General features: G+C 47.6%; 1 protein-coding gene across 11 annotated transcripts in view; it reads right to left on the bottom strand.

Annotated features, from left to right (window-relative positions):
- KCNQ2 (potassium voltage-gated channel subfamily Q member 2) overlaps window positions 1-23,846 on the bottom strand; it is a 70,543-nt gene that overhangs the window by 26,453 nt on the left and 20,244 nt on the right. For 2 of the 11 annotated variants that reach the window (XM_084537551.1, XM_084537550.1), the window contains exons 2-12: window positions 23,697-23,787; window positions 23,088-23,214; window positions 22,191-22,366; window positions 20,942-21,067; window positions 18,780-18,890; window positions 18,080-18,175; window positions 17,308-17,402; window positions 14,294-14,323; window positions 9,703-9,771; window positions 7,396-7,425; window positions 1,994-2,047 (exon numbers count right to left, since the gene is read on the bottom strand). In XM_084537551.1, the coding sequence (XP_084393677.1) occupies window positions 1,994-2,047; window positions 7,396-7,425; window positions 9,703-9,771; window positions 14,294-14,323; window positions 17,308-17,402; window positions 18,080-18,175; window positions 18,780-18,890; window positions 20,942-21,067; window positions 22,191-22,366; window positions 23,088-23,214; window positions 23,697-23,787 (1,005 nt within the window). Of the gene's footprint in view, window positions 1-832; window positions 2,048-7,395; window positions 7,426-9,702; window positions 9,772-14,293; window positions 14,324-17,307; window positions 17,403-18,079; window positions 18,176-18,779; window positions 18,891-20,941; window positions 21,068-22,190; window positions 22,367-23,087; window positions 23,215-23,696; window positions 23,788-23,846 lie in introns of those variants that run through there. The other 9 variants (XM_084537553.1, XM_084537557.1, XM_084537559.1 and 6 more) reach the window with 8 other exon arrangements.

Here is a 23,846-nt window from a genome sequence, read left to right as displayed (position 1 = left end):
TTTCATCCTCCCTTTCCCTCACAGAACTCAAGATGGAGGAGATGAAATGAGGACCACAGCGGGAAGGAATTCAGTAGAACATAGGAAAAATATACTGGCTTTACCAATTAAAAATTCATGCCTAGAAAGACATGCAAGGAAGACATTAAGATCAGAGTGGCTGATTTTCCAGAAAACAGAACTGGACACGGACAGGTGAGAGGAGAGCATTACAAACATCACTGCTTGTCTTAAACTCTGCCCAAACCAACCTCAGTGCTAAGCAATGAAAGGAGCCTTTCTCTGGGAGGAGTCCCTGCCCGCATTACATTTCATCCTCCAAGGATAAAACAACCTCACCTGGCAAATGGAAACACTACAGAACATATGATAAACTTTCCAACTAGGCTACTAAACAAATCTTTGCTTTTTGGAAATGTATTGAAATGTTGTCCATGCAACTGATAATTACCCAATATTTAAACCAGTCCTTTCAAGGATGAATTTCAAGGAGTGCTAAAGTACCATCAAAACACCTAGCAAGAGGCTAACTCAAAGATTCAGGCTATTTATCTAGGTATAGTAGAATTTCCTATCAGAAACCTGCCATCATGACTATCAAACAAGAACTGCTGTCATAAAATCTAGGTCATGCCCCCTGACTCTTTGTTACCCACTCAGAGATGGGATTTACCACGCTACTTCTGAGCTTCTGGTACACACAAGTCTCAGATACGAGCCTTAGCCTCTAGTCTGACACGTAATAAAAGTAACCAGCAAGGGAAAAAAAATAGCAAGGAAGGAAAAGATATAAGTTGGAACAATTAATGGAGAAAATCAGAGATACATATTTATTTTTATTATTTTTTTTTTTAATATAACTGCAGTTTATCGGCTTTCTGACGGAGACAGAGACTGGTGATTTTGAGAATTAAAATGGACTCCAAGAAAGAGCATGCAAAAATCCAGTTTCACAAACATGCTGCATCACTCAGTGCCCTGCCCCTCCTGGGCTTTCACCTGCCTGGCCTGGGGGGAAGAGCTGATGGGGTTCACCTGCCAGCATTCAAAGCATGCAAACTCTGGGCATTGGTAGTTCAAGAAGGTGCATGTCTGCTGCCGAAAAGCAATGTCTGGGGCAGGGGAAGATTCTTCCAGTGCAGGCACGAAAGTAGATATCTTTATACACAAGGAAAATAACACATGTATCTGTGTGCCCTCGTGGTGATCAGATGGGTGCGCTAAGGGATGCTCCCTGGGAATTCTCTGAAGCCACCTAGCAATTGTCGACTTGATGGAAAAGATGAAAACACGGCTGGTACAAAACATTCTACTCTAGCTGTCTGTTCCCCACTGGATCTAGAAACAGACCCATTCACAAGGCCAATGTCAAGGCTAAGGAGAACCCGTATCCCCTACGTCTGGTGGGACAGGCTAAGATTAGTCCTTCTCTAGCTGCATAGTAGAGGTGCTAGATAGGCAAGCCGTGGCTTCTAAAGGCCACACGACTAGGAAAGGTCAATTTGCAGTGTTCAGAGAGCCAAAGGGATGGTGATTGAGTGGAGGGGGAAGCTGGCATTTCTTGTGCTACTAACTTCGTATCTCTGTGCAGTGCAATTCAATTTGCAAGGATTCTCTGGACCCTGAGGAGGGATGGAGCGATGGGGAGGAAGGGGTCTTGATTTAAAAAAACAAAAAGATTACTATTTTTTTAATTTTCCATCATTTGTTAAACTTTGTTTCCTTGCCTCCTTTGTTGCTGAACAGTCACTGGCTTGCTAGCCCAGACCAAATTCCCCATCCTCATCTCTGTGATTCAACGAGTTCTGCATGATAAGCAGACAAGGACGCCGCTAATTTCTGAGCGGGCAATGGGGAGGCTCTTTCACTTTTATTTTACTCATCTAGTACCTCTATTAAGCAGAGAAGTGATCAGAACGGGTGGTAGCAGGGTAGAGGGAGAATGAGCCGTGCAGCTTTTGATTAGTTCCGTGCGACGCATTTCCCGTGGTACCTAGAGTTTCCTGAGCAGCATCCGCAAAGTGACTCCCTGCACGGTTTGCTTTTACTGGAAATGAGGGGAGAGTAAAAATTAGACCTGGAAGCAAATGCCAGACAGGAAACTTTTGATTACTGACTCTAGGTTTAAAAGACAGCTGACGTGAGGGTCACGTTCATGACAGGATTTTTATGCTTGAGCATTAAATTTTAAAAAAATTAATTAAGGTGGTGTCTGAAACTTGTCTTGCTGTGGTCAATAAATGTCATTATTAGAAATGACACATCCTGCTTTGAATTGGTGGCATCAGTTCATCTACAATTGAATGAGTCCTACAGGAAGACAATTTCCAACTGCATTGGGAACAAAAAGTATGTTCTTCTTCCTCTAAATAGATAAAAAAGATCATATTTTAATTTTCTGGAGTATGGAGAGCCAAAAATTTAATTTGTATTCTCCAGCAACACCTGAAATGGTTGAATTTATTCTTAAAAAAAAATAAAAAATAAAAAAATCTCACCTAGTGAGCTAGTTAATCTCTGAATTATTTGCACTACTCATAAAGGTAATAGCATTACATTAAGCCTGGCATTAAAAAAAAAATCCATATAAAAAATGGAGTGTGGTGCAGTCCTTTACAGGAAGGCATTTGAACATCAGCGTTCACATGCTTGGTTTTCATTGTGCTTGTCCAATGGCCCCTAACACTTTTGGGGTGATTCAGGCTTTGTGGACACCCCACCACGGCCCCATGAGCCCTGCCCAGAGATTGCCACCCATGAGGGTTCTCCAGGCCACGGAGCAGCCCTCTGCGTGTGGCAGGGTGATGGGGTGGCCCCAATTCACCCCCCCCAGGCACCAGCACGCAGCTGCCCACCAGTGTTCCCTGCTGAATTCACAGGCAGACTGAAAAGGATGAAGGGCACAAAAACCCAGTCTCGTTTTCAGCTCAAATTCAGCAGTTGGAAGAGCTCATGGGCATGCACAGAAGGAATTTGTAGAAATTCCTACTGCTTTGTGCTAGGTGCAAGCTCAGGCGATGCCACTCTCCCCTTCCCGGGTACTCCTCGGGTGCTCAGAGCAGGACCCCACGTCCCCAGGACTGGTGGCACTACTGGGGCTGTCCTGGAGCTGGGGTCCGGGCATCGCGGCATGGGGTGAGATATTGAGCATGCAGAGCCCAGGGGGGATGGATGGGTTCCCCGGGCTCCCCGCCTCCTCTGCAGTCCCTACAGAAAGATGCAGTCCCTTCCGTGCAAATAATCCGCTCCCCTAAAGGCAACTGATTATTTCCAGATTACTGTCAGTCCCAGCATGAGTCTCTGACACCGGTTTAATCGGTTAAAAGGCCAAACACCAACCCAGGCTAACACAGCCCTGCGGGCTCCTAGGATTGACACCGGCTCCCACAGGCAGCAGGGGTTGGTGCCACCCCAGGCTGGGGGAGCAGGGGCCCAATGAGCCAACCAAAGGCATCCTCCAGTGCGTACAAAAGCCTTAATCACACCCCTGAGCAGAGCTATTAGTGTCGTGTGTATCTCAGACAGACATATACATACACTGATATAGAGAGATATACGCACAGATATACATACACATTACAAAGTAGCCCAGTCCAGCATTCACCCAATATAACAGCCAAGGTCTTGCTGGGTTCTTTAGGGTTGAGGACAAACCACAGCTGAGGACAACCTTTTAAAGAGGTTCCTCTCATTACCTCTAGAGCTTAACTCATGCTGGACAAAGTAATCTGACTTTTAGCTTCCTAGTTCCTCCTTATGTTTCTTTTTTTTTTTTTTTCTTTTTTTTTTTTTTTTTTTTTTTTTCTGATATGAATGCATTACTGTGATCATCTGGTTCGTTAATTTTTAGCTTTTTGCCCAGTCATATTTTGGAAAACACAAGAGGAACAAATCTGGTCGTGGCTGCCTTCAGATGTGTACCAAACCATCTGGGAAGGAGCATCTGGAGCACACATTTCATACAGGAGCCTCCGTAGCCCTGGCTAACCATCCGTTTGCCTTTTTGACATTACAATCAGAAGACAAAATAAACAGAGACAAGATGCCACAGTAAATTTTCAGCCCGATTAGCATACGAGTAACCAAAACCCCGTCAGCCTCTCCAAATTGCTCACTTTGTGCAGCAGGCGGCTGCGCCTCCCGGCCGATGCACAGCACCGGGTGGATGCAGTGCCCAAAGCAATTGCTAATAGAAGAGTTTCTGTAAGCAGTTTTAAAAAGTGGGAGGAAAATAGAAAGGGTGAAGGGGTCTGTAGCAAAAGGCCAGCATCTTTTCTGCGTCATGGGAGCTGAGCTCCTGTCCCACCAGAGCAGGTCAGCACGCGGCTGCCCAGCACTTGGTCAGAGATGGATGCAGACAAGCTCACGGTGGGAAACAAAAGAGAGATGACAGAGAAAGGTCAGAACCTGTCTCCCAGACAGGCTGCCCCAGTGTACGCCAAGACCCAACCAAAGGCCACCCGAGTCATTCCAGGTGACCCCGAGCCTCCGCTACGCTAACCCGGTCACCTCCCAGTGTCCTCCCAGCCCAGGCAGCAGCTCTCCCAGTGCTGCCTCGACAGAAATCAGCATAGCCATGGCAGCACTGGAGTCAGAGGTCAGCATCATTGCTGACACACAAGCAAGACCCCATGGGCTGGAAGGGCACTGTGGATGCTCCAGAATCAGGCAAGGCAATGCTTGTTCTGCACAGTGTGTTCCCACGAGCCGGGCCAGCATCTCTGCTCTGACTTCAAATATAGTAAGAAGCAGCACAGCAGAAAAGCCATTTCTGTTCTGTTTGCTGTAAGGACTTTGCAGGATGTCTGCTGTGGATATAGGAAATCAGCCACTCCCTACACATAGGCACAATCAGAGCAAAATGCAGCTATGCCTAGATGAGAGAATAAATATACATGTCACCACTGCAGTGAAATGGAAAGTGGTAAATCCTTCACTGGCCAAAGCAGTGCTGCATGGTGCTGGGGTCTGCAAGGAGAGATGATTCAACCCAAGGAGTTTCCTACATGAAAAGGTAACCACGTAAAACAGACCCTGGTTGGGTGATACCCTGTTGGGTGGGCTGGCAAAGGGGATGAGTTTTCTTGTGTCAGGATGACACACTGAGCATCACTGTGAGGCTGCTGGAAATCAAAGTGGGTGGGACTGTAAGAGATTCAGAGACTTTTATTCAGGAAAATAGCTGGCCTGGGGCCCCTCTTTATATAGGGGTATGTGTGCAAAATGCCTTCCTGAGGTCTGAGACATTATCAGAAAGAAAACGGCAGCGTGAGCAGGTAGAAGAGATGTTGTCCTAATGAAACAAGAAGGAAAAAGCTTTGTCTTTGCTCTGTCAGATGAGCTGAACAATCTGGAAAGTCCTCTGTGGTCACATATACAGCATCCACAGACCTCAGCTTAAGCACTCCTGGATTCAGGTTTAGCATCTTACAAGGGATGGCAACAGCACCATCGGTGTCACCAGAGACAAATACAGGAGCAGAAAAGCAGTGTTTGGATATTACTCTGATGAAGAAGCTATACATAGTAAGAAATACTCTGAAAAAGGGCAGTGAAAGGTTATTTTTACTTCTTTCTGCGACAGAAGATTAAGAAAGCAATTTTGAAAATGAACAGGAAAAACCTGCAACTTCTGTGAAGAAATATTCCATCTAACCTATTGTACTCAGTGCTGAAAATGAACCCTGTGAGATGGGGCAGAGCTAAAAAGGGAAATACCCGCAGAAGTAAGACCAGTGCCTGCAACTGCAGGGACGCAGGCTGGTGTGACCCTATGAGGGACCATCCGTCCCCAGATTTCTCCAGCTATGGAGCTGATTGGGTTGAAGAGAGATTTCTTCTTGCTGCAGTCATGTGGCTGCGAGGAACGTGGATTTACCCTTTGATGCAGCCAGTGTACGTGCTGGCTGAGATGGGGCAGTAAAGCAGCCAGGGCCTGGGGTTAAAATTCTGTCCCTCCTGATGCCAAGGGCAGGTGGCCAAGATTTCAGCCTTGCTCTGCTCCCAGAGAGCACTGCCCTGTTTTAATAAAGATGGATGGAGGCTGCCTTCACTCTCACTGCGCTAGCAGATACCCCAAATAAGAACAAAAAATAAATAAAAATTCTGGCTAGTAGAAACATGATCTTGGTGATTTGATTTACTTGGCAGGGAGTGGATGGAGTGCTATGGAGGTTCTGCTTGCAAAGAAAAGCTCAAATGAAAGACAGAAAAAAAAAAGAATAGGGGATGGGGAAGGAAGGGAAGAAGGAGGGAAACAAAGAAGGAAAGATGAAATTTCTTTCCTTTAGTTGGCACTGTATCTGCCCAGACATCTTTGGTTGGATTTTGTGCTAGGAAAAAAAAATTAGTTTCTGTCCTCTGATAAGCTAAAATGCACAGCAGAAAGTTACATCTGCAAAATGCCAGGTTGTAGTTATGCTTCTGAAAAACATGTCTGCAATATCCGAAATATTTAAGCTGTTAGCTAAGTTCTGAGATATGAAATGGAAAATCTGAAAGCCAAGCAGATGACCTCCACAGATCATCAGTTTTGTGTCTTGTTTCCTAAGAAAAAAAAAAAAAAAAAAAAAAAAAAAAAAAAGAGATTCAATCCTAGAATTACTTCTTGAAAGAAGTGGGAAAATAGAGGAAAACTTCCAGAATTAAATAGTTAAATAGTTCTAACAGGACAAAAAGTATCCCAAAAGTATCCCAAACACCTGACCCGTTGCTTTCCCTGGGACATGTGAATAGCCAAAGCTCTCCCTGAGGTCAGATTTGTGGCTGCCCTGGGAAGGTACTCGCCACATCTCGGAGGTGCCCAGCTGAGCATGTGGACTCAAAGACAGGGCAGGGGCTGTGCTTCACCTGCAGGGTGGGAGGCCAAAGGGACGTGCAGGGCAGCGTGTCTCTGCCACCCAACGTGGTGCTGTGTCAGAGAGCCCTTCTGTGCCCTGCAGCCAGAGGCATTCAGGAGCTGCCAGCTCGGCGGTGATGGCTTTGTGCTCCCACATCCCCACGACACCAGGCGAGGACACAGGCGAGGCATCACCCACTCCCTGAGCCTGCTTTAAACCGTTTCAGCTACAACTCCAGCAGTGACAGAAAAGAAAGCAGCATAAACCAGAGCCTTGGATAAAGGTCTGCCAGCTCTCCCCGTGCTGCCCACCGCTGTCCCTCTCCCCCTACAGCCTCGCTATCCTCATAGCCACAGCCCCAGGCAGACTGGAAGGAAGATCTGATTTAAGGTCCAGCGTTACACGTAGATACATTGGACTGCCACAGCACAGAAAAAGCACGTCAATACCTAGAATGCTTCCCTCGATGGCGCCACGACATGGTACACACACGCACACACGTACATAGAGATCTACGGGTAATGCATGGGGATGGCGTGCTGGCAGTGATACAGACCTTGGCGATGGTTCGGGCTGCTGCTCTTTCCTTTAAACAGAAGCAATAGTACATTAGCATGGTGTCAGGTGGCAACACATGTTGCTGCTTCACTGTTAAAACATAACGAAAAGACAATACCAAACAATACAGCTAAGTGGAAAGTTGTGGACAGAAGAGAGGGAAAGGAGCGCTTAATTCCTGGAGTTTCTGGCCTGGACAGGAGATCACTGGAGACTCACACAACCTCAGAGAAGACACATACAATGCACAGGGCTGAAGAGCTGATCCCAACCCACCCTTGTGCCTACACAGGACTGAGACACCTCACGGCTGTGTGATTTGTGTGAGCACAGGAGGACTTCTGTGGGCTCAGAGAGCGGCCCCTTCCTTTGGAAATGCGTGGCCTTGAGTGGTTTCTGCATGTAGGGAAGGATTTGAACATCTCCTGTGACCCTGGGGTATCTCTTTATCCTTCCTGGCCATCAGGACAGAGATAATGTTAGACCTGCTGATGCACAGCTTCGCTCCCGGTGCTAATGCATAGTACTGGGGGGGTGTTGGTGGGAAGGGGTACAGACCCCTGGCCCCAAGGCCCTGGCACCCCTAGCATCCTTTCTGCCTCCAAAGCCTTTGGCAGATACTTTGCCAAAGTAGCTGGCAAAGACACTGTGGAGGGATTAGGGAACCACAACTTTTGCAGTCAGTCTCCTTCTGAGATCCCAAACCACTTGATTGTCCTGAAAAATCACCACCTGCAAAAGGATAGACATAGCACCACAAGCCAACATAAGGCCACACTAAAAAAAAAAAATCCATTTCACTGACCAGGCAGCTTAGTGGCATTTCTCTGCAGCAATGAGGAAAACTTGTTCTGCTTTCAACTATTCACACCTTCACAGCAGGAAACTGCAAAAACCAGCCCTGAACCAGCTTTGCCCTTGCAACTCCAGAAGAGAGGGACCAGATTGTGTGTCTCAGCAGAGAAAAGTCTGCTTCCTCTGGCACCTGGCACAGACTGTCTCCGGTGGGGACAAACTGGACTGCAAGAAGAGCTGGGCAGGAGGAGCTCGACTGCCTCGCAGTGTGATGCTGTACAAGCCTTGGTCCTGCCTCCACCCCAAGCTTAGACCCTGAGATCTGCACAGACCCCAAACCCTGTCCCTTGTGCTGAAGGCAGCGGCCTGGAGAGACTAAAAAACGCCCCCCTGCCCTCTACTCATTGCTCTGTCCAGTTTCAAAGCCCGGCCCCAGGCACTATCTCAGATATTCACACTTTAAATTTGGCCATCAGACCCATTTGCCTCCAGATCTCCGTGCCCTGGTGGGACACGCAGCCCTGGGGCAGGTCCTGTCTCAGCCCAGCAGCCCTGCTGCAGCAAGGCCAGCATCTCTGCTCCGTCCCCAGGGGTCTGCAGCTCCCCTTTCACCAAACAGGGCACCCTGGCCTGCTTGAACCACAAGAAATGACCCTTCCTGAGTACTTGTTTAAGCTGCAGGATGCCTGGCCTTCTGGGGCAGTAATTTATACCTCGCCACAGCAAATTTAGCAAAACTGCGGTGATGCTTCTGGCAGACACTGGTTGGTATTCCCCCAACAGAGATGCTGTGGGATCAGCAGAGAGCATGGGGCATGGCTATGGTGACTGTTCTGCCACACAGAAACGTCAGGCTTGGCCTGATGGATTCACAGTGCAGGTCTGGAAACCAGGATGGTTTCCCAGAGGATGCTCACAGCAACACTGCTTGTTTGACCCACCACCACGATGTGCTGCGTTCCAACTCAGTGGGACCTGTGATTTTTTAACCTGGTTATGAAGTCATAGGAAATCAGGACATGCTGTATGGTCTGGGGCAAGAGACTATGAGGGCGTCCCTTTTCGTTTTCTCACCACTAACATCTTGCCTGCTCTCAGGGGGAGGCGAGGAAAGGTTGGAGGGAACAGGGAATGAATTAGCACGTCGTGGGCTTGAGTCTCCTCTGAGGGTGGTGAAGAACAGAAAGGTCAGAGGAAAACTGGGAACACTACCTTGATCTGAACCTCTGAAAATACAACTTTGCATTTTCAGCCAAGCACTGTAACATTACTCCAGAGACAAATTAGGCTGAAGAAATGCATGTGCAGCATGGAAGAGGGATAGGGAGGAGGTCGCTGAACAACCCATGGGGATCAGCTGCCAAAACCTCTCACATCTTCAAGGTTGTCAATATGCAAAAGGCAGGAAAGGGGAGGAAAAAAAAAAAAAAAAAAAAAAAAAAGAGAGATTAAAAAAAAAAAAAGGTAGTGAAGTGTGAGCTTTCCAAGCTCTCCTAACTCTGCTGCTAACCTGAATGTTAGTCCCGATTTGCTCTTCAGGTTCCTCAGGAGCTCCAGCTGGTTCAGAGGCGGGATGAGTCTAGAGGGAGAGAAGAAAGGTGGTTAATATTCAGGCACAGCTGATTTCAGAGCCTCCCACCTTGGAAGCTTTACCCGCTGCCCCATCCTTTCAATTAGAACCAGCTTTGTGCCACCGACTGCAACAGGGGACAGGTGGGGAAGGCTGGAGGGGGTTTGCCTGCTGCTTCCAGCAGTACCCTGCAGCAGAGAGGTGGGGAAGAGAAAGAGGGACAGCAAGAGAGAGAGAGAAACTTGTCTGCTGCACCAGGCTTTTAACCTCCCAAAGAGGCTGCCAGGGTCTCTGAGCAGCACAGCGGTGTTTTAGCAGGAGCTGTTTTACTGCCTGTGGGCAGTGGTTTGTTTGGAGGTCAGTGCTTTGGCTGTGTATCAAGTGGAGAGAGGCTCCAGTGCTGGGGGCAGATGAGAAAACTCAACCCTGCTGCTCTCAGGGCAGGGAGATGGGTGAGAGGGAGCAGCCTGGGAGGCAGTGGGGACAGGGACCTGAGGCCAGGAGCATCCCAGGAGAAAAGGAAGTGTGCTCTGGGTGAAGATTAGCTGGTTCCCTGCTGTCTGTGTCAGGTTTTGCCCCCAAAAAGAGGCATAATCACATATTATTGCCATCTGGATCTGAGATGAAGGCAGGGTTTCTTTTCTTTCTCATTAAAAAGAGACTGACAATGGAAATCCTGGTGAACAATTAAAAAAATAAAAAATAAAAACAAGTTACTACACTGTTTTTCTTTTCCTTATCTTGTGTTGAAAGCCACTAAATTAACTCCCTTTTCCACCTTCGCTCTCTTTGGTTCAGAAGAGGAAGCCTGACTGCGCAGAGCAGAGGGCGTGCTGCGGCCTTCAGGCCTGGGGCTCGCTCCATAAACATTTTGCATTGAAGTATCCTCAGTCAGGCCCCAGGTGGGACTGATGTGAGCTGGAGGTGTTGAGGAAGGGTGGAGAACACTGCACACAATGGGGAAGAGCAGCATCGACTTCAGAGCTTGCTCAGGGACTTTGCATTTGGGGTTGAGGCCTATAGGGCCCAGCCTGTGGCTTGCTGCAAGATCCTTTCTGGGCCACCAGCATGCCAATGTCAAACTGCTGATATGCTACACATCATGACTTGGCCTAGGGGGTGTGAAGTCAGCAGAGCTGTTGCCTCGGGTTGTGCTTGCGACAGGCGAGCAGGAGGATGGGATGTAGGCTGGATGGGGTGCTGTGCGGCTGGGGTGATAGCCCAAAGGGCCACATCCCCCGTGAAAGGTCTGTTTGTGTCTGCTGGAAAATAAACCATGCTGGTTTTAATGAAAGCAAGGAGGATCTACTCAAACTGCCCCAAAACTGCAGCTGAGGACTGGAAGGAAAGCATTGCAAGTGCTTGCACTCTCCTCGCAGACTGGTCTTGGCTGTGGTGCTGTAAGAAATGGGGCTGTTGCTAACCATAAAATAAAGGCAAGGATATTTATACCCACATTTTTCCAGCCATTAAGACACAGTTTTACAGTTTTCTTCTAACTGAAAAAAGCAACTGGAAAAGCCTTTCCTCTGCATGCGCAAGGCACATACTCAAAATGCAGTTGTTCAGCAGAACAGCTTCGGTGTTCACAAAATTGAGGCAATCAGAAAAATTTCCAATCCTAAGTATGGAGAAAAGAATAAAAATAGGCCTGAAAATTTTGGCTCAGCTCCCCAGTCCGGCTCTGTTCACTTCCACCCAGAGAAGAGCACATCCTGATCTGATGAATTAATGATCCTCTTCACTCAAGACGCCAGGAAGAAGCTGACCTTGGTGCACTGGCGCAGTGCAAGCGTTGGGCTGCCACCTCCATTCAAACCCACTGCAGGGTTTGGAGCTTCATTCTGAGATGGGAGAAAGTGGTACAGGTACAAAATATCATGCACAATGTGCATGAAGAGGGCACAACTATTTTTCTTCAGGCAGTCAGTTTCCTAGAGAAGTCCATGGGCAGCAGAACACAGGACACGAGCCCTACTTTCTCCAGCTGGGATCACAAATGCAAGGCTTCGATGCAACTCAGAGCTCAAGACCCCTTTAGCTATATTGGAGGATTCAGGACCCCAGAAGGGTCCTTTCTTTGCACTAGCCCATAACATGAGGTCCACACTGTGATGAAGGTGACAAGCTCTTGAGCCACCATAGATGCTTCCATGCAAAGGTGGGGACACACAAGCAAACATGGAGTTCCCTGTTTCTGCTATTTCTGCTGTAGGGTGGTGGGCATGGGAGATGCATGATGGAAAAAAAAAATGCTTTACTGAAAATACAGTTATTAAAAAAGTGTGTTAATCAGCCACATACTTGACCTAAAATTTAATCTGAACTGAGCACTCAGTCTAACCTGCCATTACAAGAGCAGCTTGGAAAACTGCTACTGCATTGCATGAATTCACCAGAACCTCAAAGAAAAAACAGTGTCTGTTAACTAAGAGCTCTGCAAGGCATTTTAGCTGAGCCTTGCTATGACACACTGAACAGAGGGCACCCTGCACTGGTGTGTGTGCGCTCAGGGACAGGTGGAGCTGGTACCATCGTGTCCTCAAAAGGCATGGAGAAAGGACCTCTGGTTGGGGTGGCTCACGTTTTCTCTCTCTCCTCCCAGTCCGTGTGTCAGTTGTTAGCAAGGGAAGCAAGTTTTGGTTAAAGGGGAGTTAGGTGAGAAGATCTGCACACCACAGGAGCACACACAGTTCATGCTACCCACCAGAGCACACATCTGCATCGCCGGCTGCTGCAGGGGACCCAGCGGTACCTATAGCTGCTTCCCGTCACCCACCCCAGAACTGCACAGAGAAACACCACACTAACTCCAGTTACAGGCTTGCCCAGCCAAAAGGAAAGTGAATTTGCTATTCCTGGTAGCACAGATAACGTTCAAGCATTTGGGGACAGTGGGGGATATCATGCCTCCGGCCAGGACATCATCAAAACCCCACAACACAAAGAGGGCAGCAGCACACAACAGTACACAGGAGCAAACACAGACACACACACAACACGCACACAGAGACAATGATGATTTTTTTGAACAGCCCCAGTATGAGCAATTAAGCAGAGGGTGACAAGGAGATGGATACTGGGATGGGGACTAAAATGAGTCTCCATGCTGTGCTGGAGTTCCTACGAGGAGCCAGTTATTACCCTCACCATGACTTTATGTCTCCAGCCTAAGCTGTTCTTCATAACTGGGAACATTTATGAAGCTTATAAAATATTTTAATATAAGAACTGGAAGGGAAGAGTTGTGGTTTTATTTTACTTTCAGCGGTAGAAAAGTGCCCAATTCTCAAAGCAGGCTGCTGTTCTGCACAATGTAGCGTGCATTCATAATCTTACACTTGCAATCACTGATGCAATTTGCTGTAAATTAAGCACACAGACAAAGTGGTAAGTGCGATTCACTAAGGCGGTAAAACTTGCATCTGTGGAAACTGGAACCAGGTTTGGAAATCGGGCACTAAATCACATCAGCCTTAATGGTGTTAATGCATCCAGTGAAGATTTAAACTGCTCTAGGAACAGAGCTTGGCCCACAGTCTTGAAGATGTGGAATTAATGGCTTGCATTTATTCCACATCTTCAAATATTGACTTTCCTACACCTTCAGATATCTACCTCATATAAAATATGCCTATAATTTGATATACCCTTTTCTGCAGAACCTGAGATAACGTTATTTGTAATAAATCTTACCCAGCCATTTACATGTCTTTTTGGTTGGACAGATCCCAAAAAGTTGAGTCTCAGAAGGAACAATTGGGACAAATAACTGCTTGGCTCCAGGTCTCAGAAGGAAAAACTAAAACATAATAACCCTGCTGAGATGGAATATCCCTTTATCAAACCTCAAACTGGATTACTGGGGGGAAATCCTGAGTGATCATTTCAGTTAGCATACCAGACCTGCATTCAGTCTCTCCCTCCTCCTCAAAAGCAGGCACGGCCACTGCTGTGATTTAATTCTGCACTACCACTGATGTGTCCCACGGTGCCACCACCAACTCTCACAAAAACAAAGGCAGCAGACGTGGTATAACCTGGTGGGCACAGCTCCTACAGCATGAAGTGAGATACATGGTACACTGATGGATAGGGAAAAAAAGGGTTGGGGGAAGAGGAACACACTTGAGTGATGGAAGAAGGGAAATAGAAGTATGAACAGGGAAGGTTTCTTGTTGAGCGTTGTTATGATTTGGAGGAGGTTGGTAAGACCATCAAGAAATCATCCTTAAAAAAAAGCAAGCTTATCAAGCACTCTCGCATTCTCCTTCCTTAAATCGACATTTTGGCAGTTTCCCAACACCTGTGTGTACCAATAGCTAAAATGTGCATGGAGGTGCATGGAGTTAGTTCACAGGCAGCAGGATGAGGAGCCTGGTTTGCACTTTCACTCATTCCTTTGAAAAAAACTGATCTTCAGAGGTTTCTGGTTTCGCTTTTTTAATTAAAAAAGGCTTTGCATGTTACAGTCCCAAACGAAGAACAAGGAGTGACATGACACACAGCTTCAGTCACATGCACTTCATACCTGGAGGCACCGTACGTTTGCGTTTGCGTGCTTTTCAAGTGTTTTCACCAAAGAAAACCAAAGGGACAAGAGAAAGAAATACAGGTCAGAGGGGAAGGGGGGGGGATGGGAGTGGAGGGGAGAAAAGAAACAGAATAAAGAAAATTAGCATATGAACGAAGAGTATCCCCTGGTGCAGATGCACTGGGACCAGGCGTGCAGGTGAGCACTGAGCGTGGGCTGAGCTCGCTCCCCACTGCAGCCCTCACGCCACTGTCACCCTTGGGCACAGGCTGCTGGCACCTTGCTCCGAAAGCAGATGGGCACCACAGGGCAGGGAAAATGTGGGGTCTCAGAGAGCTTTTGGGAAGCATCCACGGCCCTCAGTCCCATCAGGCAGGGACTCCTTGGGCCAGATGGATGGCTCCAATGTCATATTCCAGTAGGTTTTTTCCAGTGAAAACAAATCTATTAACAGAGCTGAGATCAAGGCCTTGTTCTCATGAGTGATAACAAAGACCAGATTCTTTCCTGAGCAAATCCAGTGGCTGATGTGTATCAGGTTAAAACGCGCAGGCACACCAAGCTGTGCGTGCATCATGACCCCAAAGGGAACCTGCATACACAGGAGCCACACACACGTTGCAGGTTTGCTTCTGCTACATTTTGAGTTGAAAGATCCAATCTGAGCTTCTCTCGGAGACCACCATATTTTCCCCAGAGGGGCAAGACCAGCTCTACCGCAGTGATCCGAGTGATGTTCTGTGGAGACGTGAACTCCTCCAGGGCACGTGCACCAATTTTGGGCTACCAAGCAGCCAGGCTTTTTCAGAGGTGCCTTGGGAAGACGAGTTCAAGTCACAGGGCTCCTTCCAGGAGGAAGAAGCAGCCCGATGTTGAGCAGAAAAGGTGCCGAGACATCGGTGACTGCAGCTCACCTCCAGCAGCTGGGAGGGAGAGGGGAGCACCGTGTCCCCCCTACCCACATCCCAAGCACGGCGTGCGCCCCAGCTGCACATCAGCAGCCATCACCTTAACGCGGCGTGGGGCTCGATGTGCACGGCTGGCAGCACACGCCAGCTGGCTTAGGGAGGAGGGTAGGAAGGGTAGATGGACAGTGTGAGAGAGATGGAAGCGGCAGCCAGAACATACAGTTACCCCCTTTTTTTTTTTTTATTAGAGGAAAAGTATTTCCAATTCATTTATGTGAATGCATCCAAAATGGACTCAAAAGATATTCACTCCTTTCTTGGTTAAAAAAAAATAAAACTGCTAACAGCTGAAGGCATCAGTGCAGCTGGGGCTCACCCTCCTGGGTGTCATTCCTACTGCCTGTGCACGGACAGGAACTGGGGTTTTGGAGTGAAGCTCAAAGAGGAGAAACCTGTGCTCAAGAAGCACAGGATGCAATCTTTCTTGGGCAAAAGGGTGTTCCTGTATGTCTGGCCATGTGATAAGTTCAGTCTTTCAGAGAGCAGTAACACCTGACAAAGTCCACCGAAGCCAACCCTGGTGCTCTGAGCTTTGCAGTGGACTTTGGGCCAGGCTCTGGTTCTCGTCCTCTCCAGAAGCTGACCTCAAGCAGTGCCCCGAACAGAGTGCAAGGAGATCAGACACTGAGAGGAAGAGTTGGATGAGTGGGCTTAATGCTATTGGGAAACAATTTGGTTCCATTTCGTTGGGTGGTAGCGATAGTTTTTGTTTTTTTCTTAAAGCAAAATCTTGAAGTCAGTTCATAAATCTCTTTAGGGAAAAAAAACAAACAACCGATCAGACGCACAGTGGGAATGAATCCAACGAAAACTTACTGACCACAACAATGTGACTTCCAACAGGCTTTTAAGATGGATTAACAGACTGGCCGCTGCATTTGAAATATGGGCTAATGCTTACCCTGGGAAATGTATGCACATCGTCTGCTGGAGGGCTAAAAGGCACCGCACAGATAAAACACAGAGGGATTTTGATTCACACCTGCACTGGCACAACCTGGTGCTGGACAACAGCTCCGCACCGCAAGGAGTGGGGTCCACAAGGAGCCCCAAAAAACCATGAAGCTGCAGGAATATCTAACCAACATTGCTGACTCCTGTACAAACCCAGAGAGATCCGGGCAGCCCCCAAAACACGCCACAAAGGGATGCACAGCCCTGCCCGGGCTGCAGCACGGTGTGAAGTGGAAAATGAAGGGCCATGATTTGCACTGTAGCGTCCAGGGAAAACCCCGGATGCTGCTGACACCGAGAACGTGCCCCTCTCCATCAGGCTCTGAATTCCCAAGCCCATGCTCTAACCTGGGTCCTTTCAGCTGATGGAGCTGCCTGGGTACAACAACAAGTTCCCCCCCTTGGAGCAAGCCGGATGGATGCTGGTAAAACACTGCAGTGCTTTATCAGCATCATCCATCACGGCGCTGCCGCCCTTCCCTGCTCACGTCAACACTTGGTGATGGATAAATGAAATGCAAGAAATAGGAAAACACTCACTGAATCCTGATTTGGTTTTTCTCCTCTTAGAGAGAAAAAAAAAAAGGAAAAGGAAAGGAAAGAGGGACGAAGGCCAAATGTACCTGGCCAGCCCAAAGGGACAAGAGTGTGCTGAAAGGCAGAAGGACCATTAGAGACTGGCTGGAACAGCAGGGAGAGCCCGAGTGGGCACGAGGAGCTGCACACAGGGCAAGGAGAAGTTTACCTAAGGTCCAGGGCAGCTTGGGAGTCTTCACACCTGGGCACGGCAACTGTCACAACCCAACGCAACTACCCCCGGGCGTGGAGAAATAAGGGTGAAAAGAAGAGCACGTACACACACACAGAGACGGAAAGAAAAAAAAAATAACAGGGAAATTAAAATCGAGTCAAAAAGAAACACAAAATAAAACAAAGAAAAAAAAAAATCCAAAAGAAAAAGCATATACCAGCTCTTGAAATCAATTTTTTTAAAAACTTAAATAAATAAACCAAACCGTATATCCAGATAACGAAAACTAAACATGGAGACAGCAGCGTGAGGAGGTGGGCAGTGTGAGGAGGAGGTACCTGTACATGGGGACGGTGACGGTGCGCTCGTAGTACTGCCAGGTGGAGTGCAGGTCTGTCCGGGACAGGTTGGTGGCGTAAAACCTCCAAGCCGCCTGTGGAGGAGATGGGTGGGATGGAGGATGCTGGCACAGCTGGAGGTGCCCTTGGTATGATAAACATCAGCCAACTCCAGTTTTGCCCTTTGTCTGTGGGATAGGTCCAACATTTTGCTCTCTCCTTGATTTGATATGTGACAAATCTGGGGTGCTACCGTGACACAGCTGATCTCAAAAGGCTGTGGGTACCGGGCACTCACTGTCAGGAGGAGGTCGGGTACTAGACACGTGCTGCTGCACATTAGGAAGTTAAAAAAATGTGAAGAGAGGAGCAGGAGAATGTAAAGTGACTCTCATTTCAAATCTCCGAGATAGACACCAAGGCCAGCCTTCTGTGCAGACATCTGTTATCATGAAGAAAATGCTCCCAATTGTAACTTTATATCAGTATAAATATTCTCTTTAAAAAAAAATAAAAAATTGGTGAAAACAGACTGTCCTAGTGTGTTTGTCTCACTGCACTGGGCTGGATTTCATTCCTTTTCTCCCCCAGATTGCCTACCACATATGCTATTTTCCCATGGCTGACTTCCTGGCATTTATCCCCAGACAAGACCAGCCACCAGCTGCTGTCTCACACCTTACACACACAGCCCCATTTTTCTCCTCCCCTGCTTCTAAACATCCATTAAGACCCCAAAATCAGGAATATACAACCTGACTGTGGTCCTAACCTGAATCAGGCCCGCTGCTGGGTTCCGCCTCTTCTCGAAGTGTTTTTGCCGATGCTGCTCTTGAACCTTCAGAGCAAACCCTGAGCCTAAAATGCCCTGGGGAAAAGAATGAAAAAGTGCAGTTAGTGCAGCATTAGGTAAGCTCTAACTGAGAAGTAGCAGCCAGCTTTCCCTCCAAAGGCTTATTTTGTTCCCTTTTTTGCTTCAAATGCATGGGGGAAGGAAGGGGCAGCCCTAATCTGAAGCATCGCTAAAAGGGAACTTTTCTGGTGCTGGCTGAAATGGCTGCTTTTACCAAAGCACCTCCAGCCAGCTGATAGAATATGAAACAGCCACACCATGCTGGCAAATTATCCTCATAGGGGAAAATCAGATCCATGCAACCCACTGAAACACACTGCGAAAGGGACAGGGGTAATTTGTTGAAATGGCACAGCCACCCCTAGGAACAGCAGCAGAAATACGGTTTCACTTCAGTAAACATTTTCCATCTCATTTGTGCAGAACCACATCCAGATTTTCCATCTCATTTGCTCGTAGGCACGGTGCCTGCGCTGTGGTTTTTCAGATGGGGTTTCCCCACTTCTCCTTCTCTGTTTGACTCAAAAACAACAGCTGGGAGGTTTTGGGGGTGCATTAACCCATGGGATGGAGCAGTTGGGTTGCCAGCAGCCCCAGGGGAAGAGCAGCCTCTACTCACGGCCGGGAGGGCAAAGAAGGAGACGCCGATGAGGGTGAAGGTCGCCGCCAGCAGCCGCCCATTCCACGTCTGAGGGTACTTGTCCCCATAGCCGATGGTGGTGAGGGTGATCTGGGGAAGGAGAGCACCCCTCAAGTCACACAGATCTTTATTGAACATAAAACAATGCCATCAAAATTCCCTGATAACAGAGCGGATGGTGAGGGCTGGGGTCCCTGTGCACCCCGTGCAGACAAACGTGGGGTGCAGCAGAGCCAGCTCGCCTCCAGCACGTCTCGGCAGACAGCAGCAGGGATATTTGCATGCATAAAGAGCTGGTGCTGTTTATTCCTCTTCTTCCCAGCAGTGTTTATTAGCCAGCCTACCCTTCCAATTTAAAAACAGCACATTAGCCAACAGGATGAAGTATGGCTGCTTCCTACAACCTAATTTAGGGATATTTTCCCTCTCCTTGGTAATGCACCAAGAGAGGCTGGCAAGCTGGTGTGTGTGTGTTTTGGGGAAGGAGCTGAGAGACGAGATGGAGACAAAGAATCCCCTGAGATTCAAACTGCAGGAAAAGGTGATTTTTCTGCTTCTCAAATGGAAAATTCCAGGCATCCCCTTATGCTGCAGAAAGGATTTGGAGAACCTGAGACCTGCAGGACAAGGCAGGGAGGGATGGCCTGATGAGGGACCATCTTTTTGGAGATTTCTGCCCAAAGGACCCCGAGGGTCCCCATCCCATAGACAGAGGTGTCCCCAGGGATGGCAGAGCCCCTGCACCTCGATAATGTATCATTGCAAACCTCGTGCGTTTAACTTGGAGCAAAATCACTTGCAAACAAATGGAAGTACGATCCCAAAGCACTGTTTAATGGGACCCACTAAAAGCCCTATCAATTAGATGCCATTTTGACAAAGCGTTTAGTAAAATGCATCTATGTGGCTATTCCGCACTGAAACACCGAGTTGAAGCAATGTTCTCTCCTTAATCGCTGCAAAGTTGGGGTTTAATTTTTTATAGTTTACGTAAACAACGACGAGGATTTGGAACCACCAAGGTGAGACCAGGAAACAACCTCTGAATGTGAAATTTGACTTTTTTTGTCCTTCTCTTAGCATCTGTCTATACTGGACCTGTGAGTTGGACAATGACAAAACCTGTTCATTTTAATGAAGCTGAAATTTCACCCTAAGATGGTCAGGATCGACACAGTTTGGTGCACTTCCATGTTCTAAAATAAGGAATGAAGGGGGTACTCCCCTCCAAGAGGCTCTCCCAGCCTGGGAAGCAGGAAGGAGAGATCTGCACGTGGCTTTCCCCAGGCTGAGCTCTGATCCGGGCTGTCAATTTTCCCTCATTGTTTATTTTCTAGTTATGTCAAATTGGGCTTTGTGTTTATTTTCTGTCACAACCAAGGGGCTTGAAAAGCAATTTACTGCCTTAACAGTGTTTCTTCCCCTTTGTCGAAAGAGAGGAGCTGCTTGATCAGCCGATTCCTCCCCAAGCCTGTTACTGGCATTTGATCAGATCTGGGATTTTCATTACATGCTTTGTAATCAAGGCCAAACCAGCACTGCAGTGTCGGAGCAGAGGAACAATAATGCAAGAAGATTAGAACGTCATTAATTCTCTCTTTGTTAATGGGGTAATCCAATAATTCCCACGCGTACACAGAGCAAACTAAAAGTATTGCCCTTTCCTCTTTTGTCAGCAAAGATTTGCAAAGGGAGCGTTTTCGGCACTCGAGCCTTTCTGGTACTTAGGCCGCATTAATTTCATAAAATATAGCCCGGCGCATTTACCAGCACGCTGCCCGAGCACAATTATAAATAATGAAAAGGCGGCGATATGATATTTCTCAAAATGATGATTGAAGCCCCCGGTAGTGTGGGGTCTTTATTAGATCTGCCTCTATTGTCGTGCTGGAGTTGAGGCCTGTGGCTGAGAAGCGCGCGAGTTGCCTCCTGCCTTGCAGCTAATTCAAGAAACGCGATCCCATAGCATTTTCTACCAGCGTTATTTAAGGAATTTAGCTAAACGCAGTAGCCTGAAGCCTTTTAATAAAAATGTTAACTAAGCAGCCTGTAAGTCGATTCCTCACATAAGTGATAGAAGATGGAGGGTTAATGGACATTTTATTTTAATAACCAGCAACTGCTCTATGAAAATTACTTACCAGACCCCACCAGAGTGCATCTGCGTATGTATCAAAGTGCTCATTTTCTCCTTTCTCGGCCAAGTATACCAGGAAAGAGGCCAGAATGAGGCACAGGAAGCCAATATACCAGGCAGTAATCAGCTCCTGCAAGATCATTAAGGGACAGAATAGAATAATTGCAATCCTGGTGTGCATCTCCGAAAGCCGAGTTACTTGCTTGCGGTTGGCCTCAGAGCTGAACTTTCTCTGCATTTGTGTGTGTTTAGGCTTTGGCTGGAGATCTGAAGCGCCAATTTTTAATGTAGTGCAGAACGGAGAGGTCTGAGATGGGACCACGTGCTGGTGGTGGCCCCGCAGTGCACACAGGGTGACCCCCACCCTGAAGGCCTCGTCATCTAAACACACCCAGCAAAAGGAGAGGGAAAGGGCACATTCGTTGCTCCATTATTTAAATATTTGGAACCGAAATGAGTATACAAAAAAAATTATTTCCCCTGACCACACCGAGAAGAGGGCATAAAACTGAAATGTAAGCCCCAAATTCCTGGGGACTCTGTGTAGCGCATGTCCCTTCTGCTACCTGGGGAGGAGCTGCAAGGCTCTGCTCCAATAATATCTGTGTATAATATCCCCCAGTTCCAGGGAAGTTTTAATTTGTAATTCACAGGATTGGTAATTTTTGGACGAAGTTAATACAAGGCTAGACAAAAGAGACCCACAGATTCCCTGTGACTTTTACAGAATTTTGGCTAAGCTTTTTAAGAGGAAAAAAAGTGCAGAAAAGAGGAGAAATGTCATAAATCTATCAGGAGAAAACAGAAAAGAATCCTCATCACCAGGGATGGGTTCTGTGGTTGGTACGTGGCCTCATGTTGGGAAGAGGAACCTGTCACTATTATAACTATGTTTGCTAGAGGCTACTGCTTGCAGGGCATACTTTCAGAAGCACATCCTCTTTGAAGTGGGCATCTGAGACTAAACATCTGCAACAACACCTGTGCTTAACGAGGCTGCTGGCTAATTACTAACTCTATGAAATGAGATAAATGTGCAGGCGGCCACCATGGTCAAGATATTCCTTGCAAACGCCCCTCCCATCTCTCTGCTGCTGGTCAGAGGGCTGCATCAGACCTCGTGTCTCTGTACACTGCTCTCCATGTCACTGTAAGGTGTCCTCCCAAGCCTGGGAGATATCTGGAGTGGGGAACCAAATGGAAGCAGTGTCCCTGCTGGGGGAAATGTGAAGAGTGGCAGTGTCCTTGCTCACCTTGCTGTGCGCGTAGACCACGGAGCCCAGCAGCTTCCAGGTGCCGCCGCGCCGGTCCATGCGGATCATGCGCAGGATCTGCAGGAACCTCAAGCTCCTGAGCGCCGAGGTGGCAAAGACGTTCCCTTGGGACCCTGCCGCCAGCACGGCGATGGATGCAATCAGCACCATGATGTCTGCAGGAAAAGAGGGCATCGAAAGCTGAAGAAGTGCTGCTGAGCCACTACCAAGCGGGGTGGCACACATCTACTGCTGCTGGCAGCAGAAGTTTGTGCATTTTGATATGATTCAGTGCTAAATTGGGCTAAATCCCTGCAAGGTACATGCCTTTCTATTTTTATATTTTTATTTTATATATTTTATATTAATGCAGCTGCCTGTTACACTGCGGTGTCCAGAGACGCGAACTCCCCCTGTCTAAATAGGGTGTGAAAATCCCCAGGTTCACCGTAGTGATCCTAGGGTGCTCCCAGAAAGAGAAAGTCCAAGAAAGAGGCCAAGAAAAGAAGCCTTGCTCTACATATCCCAAACCCAAGGATCCCGAAAGCCTCCCTCTATTAATTACATCTCGTAATTCCCTTGTGAGGCAGCTCAACAGCAAAAGGGAAGGCAAAATGAGACAGGGAGAGTTGTGATGACTTAGGAACGACTTGATGTTGGGATTGGACCCTGGACCATGGGACTCCAGCTCCTAAACTCAGCTTCTCCTGGCTAAATCCCCTCTCCACCCCACACCAACAGCTACAGGCAGCTGTCAGCGTTTTTTTCGGGTACCAGGGCAATGGGATGGCTCCCAGCTCTACAGAAAATAGGGCAGCCTCACGTACAATAAGAACACCGTACACACAAGCTCTTTTAAAAACCCTTTTAGTTCAGGAAATCCCATGCAGGGCTTACCGATGACGCAGAAAGGCTTGCGGGCAAATTTTAACCTCCCCCTCCAGCCCCGGTACCGGCAGCAGCAGCCAGCCGCCCAGATCCTCACGAAGTACTCGACCCCAAACACCACGATGGTGACGATTTCCTGCGGGGAGGACAATGCCGTTAGCCTAGAATGAAGCGTGGTGAAGAGGAGCATGCTTCAGAATTAATGACAAATCCACAGCCTGAACCCTGCAGACCCCAGGAATGGTAACACAGAGCTACCTGCACCAGGACCATTAAATGGAGAGCCCAGCCTGGAAAGATGGTCATTTTTTTTCTGCTAGGTTTTCCCTTGCCATTTCCTTGGGAGGGGAGTGAGACAAGCTGAACACCTCAAAAAGTGAAAAATAAATTTAAAAAAAATCCTGAAATTTTATTAATTTTATTATTTAATTTTACTCCTCAGTCTCCTGATGCAGATTTCTCCTTTTCATGTTTTTTAGCTGTGGGTCCCAATAGATGCTGGCTCACAAGTGACAGCGTAAGTTCTTGCCTAAGTTAAAAATTCCCAACCTCATTTTTTGTGCTTTTGACTTTGTTTTAATGCGCTATGGACCACTTCATTCGCAAATCCCAACTTACCAGAATGTAAAGGGCCCCTTCTGAGCTGTTCTGGTACTCATCGATGGTTGAAAAGACAGACAGCACCAGGCAGGAGAAAACTAGTAGGAAACTACAGAACACAAACATAAAAAATAATAAGAATTACAAAAATAAAAATAAAAATAGAGG

This window comes from Aythya ferina, assembly GCF_964211825.1.
Source record: "Aythya ferina genome assembly, chromosome: 16".
Taxonomy (NCBI): Eukaryota; Metazoa; Chordata; class Aves; order Anseriformes; family Anatidae; genus Aythya; species Aythya ferina.
Note: the sequence above shows the minus strand (reverse complement) of the source record. Positions and strands in the feature narration are given on the sequence as shown.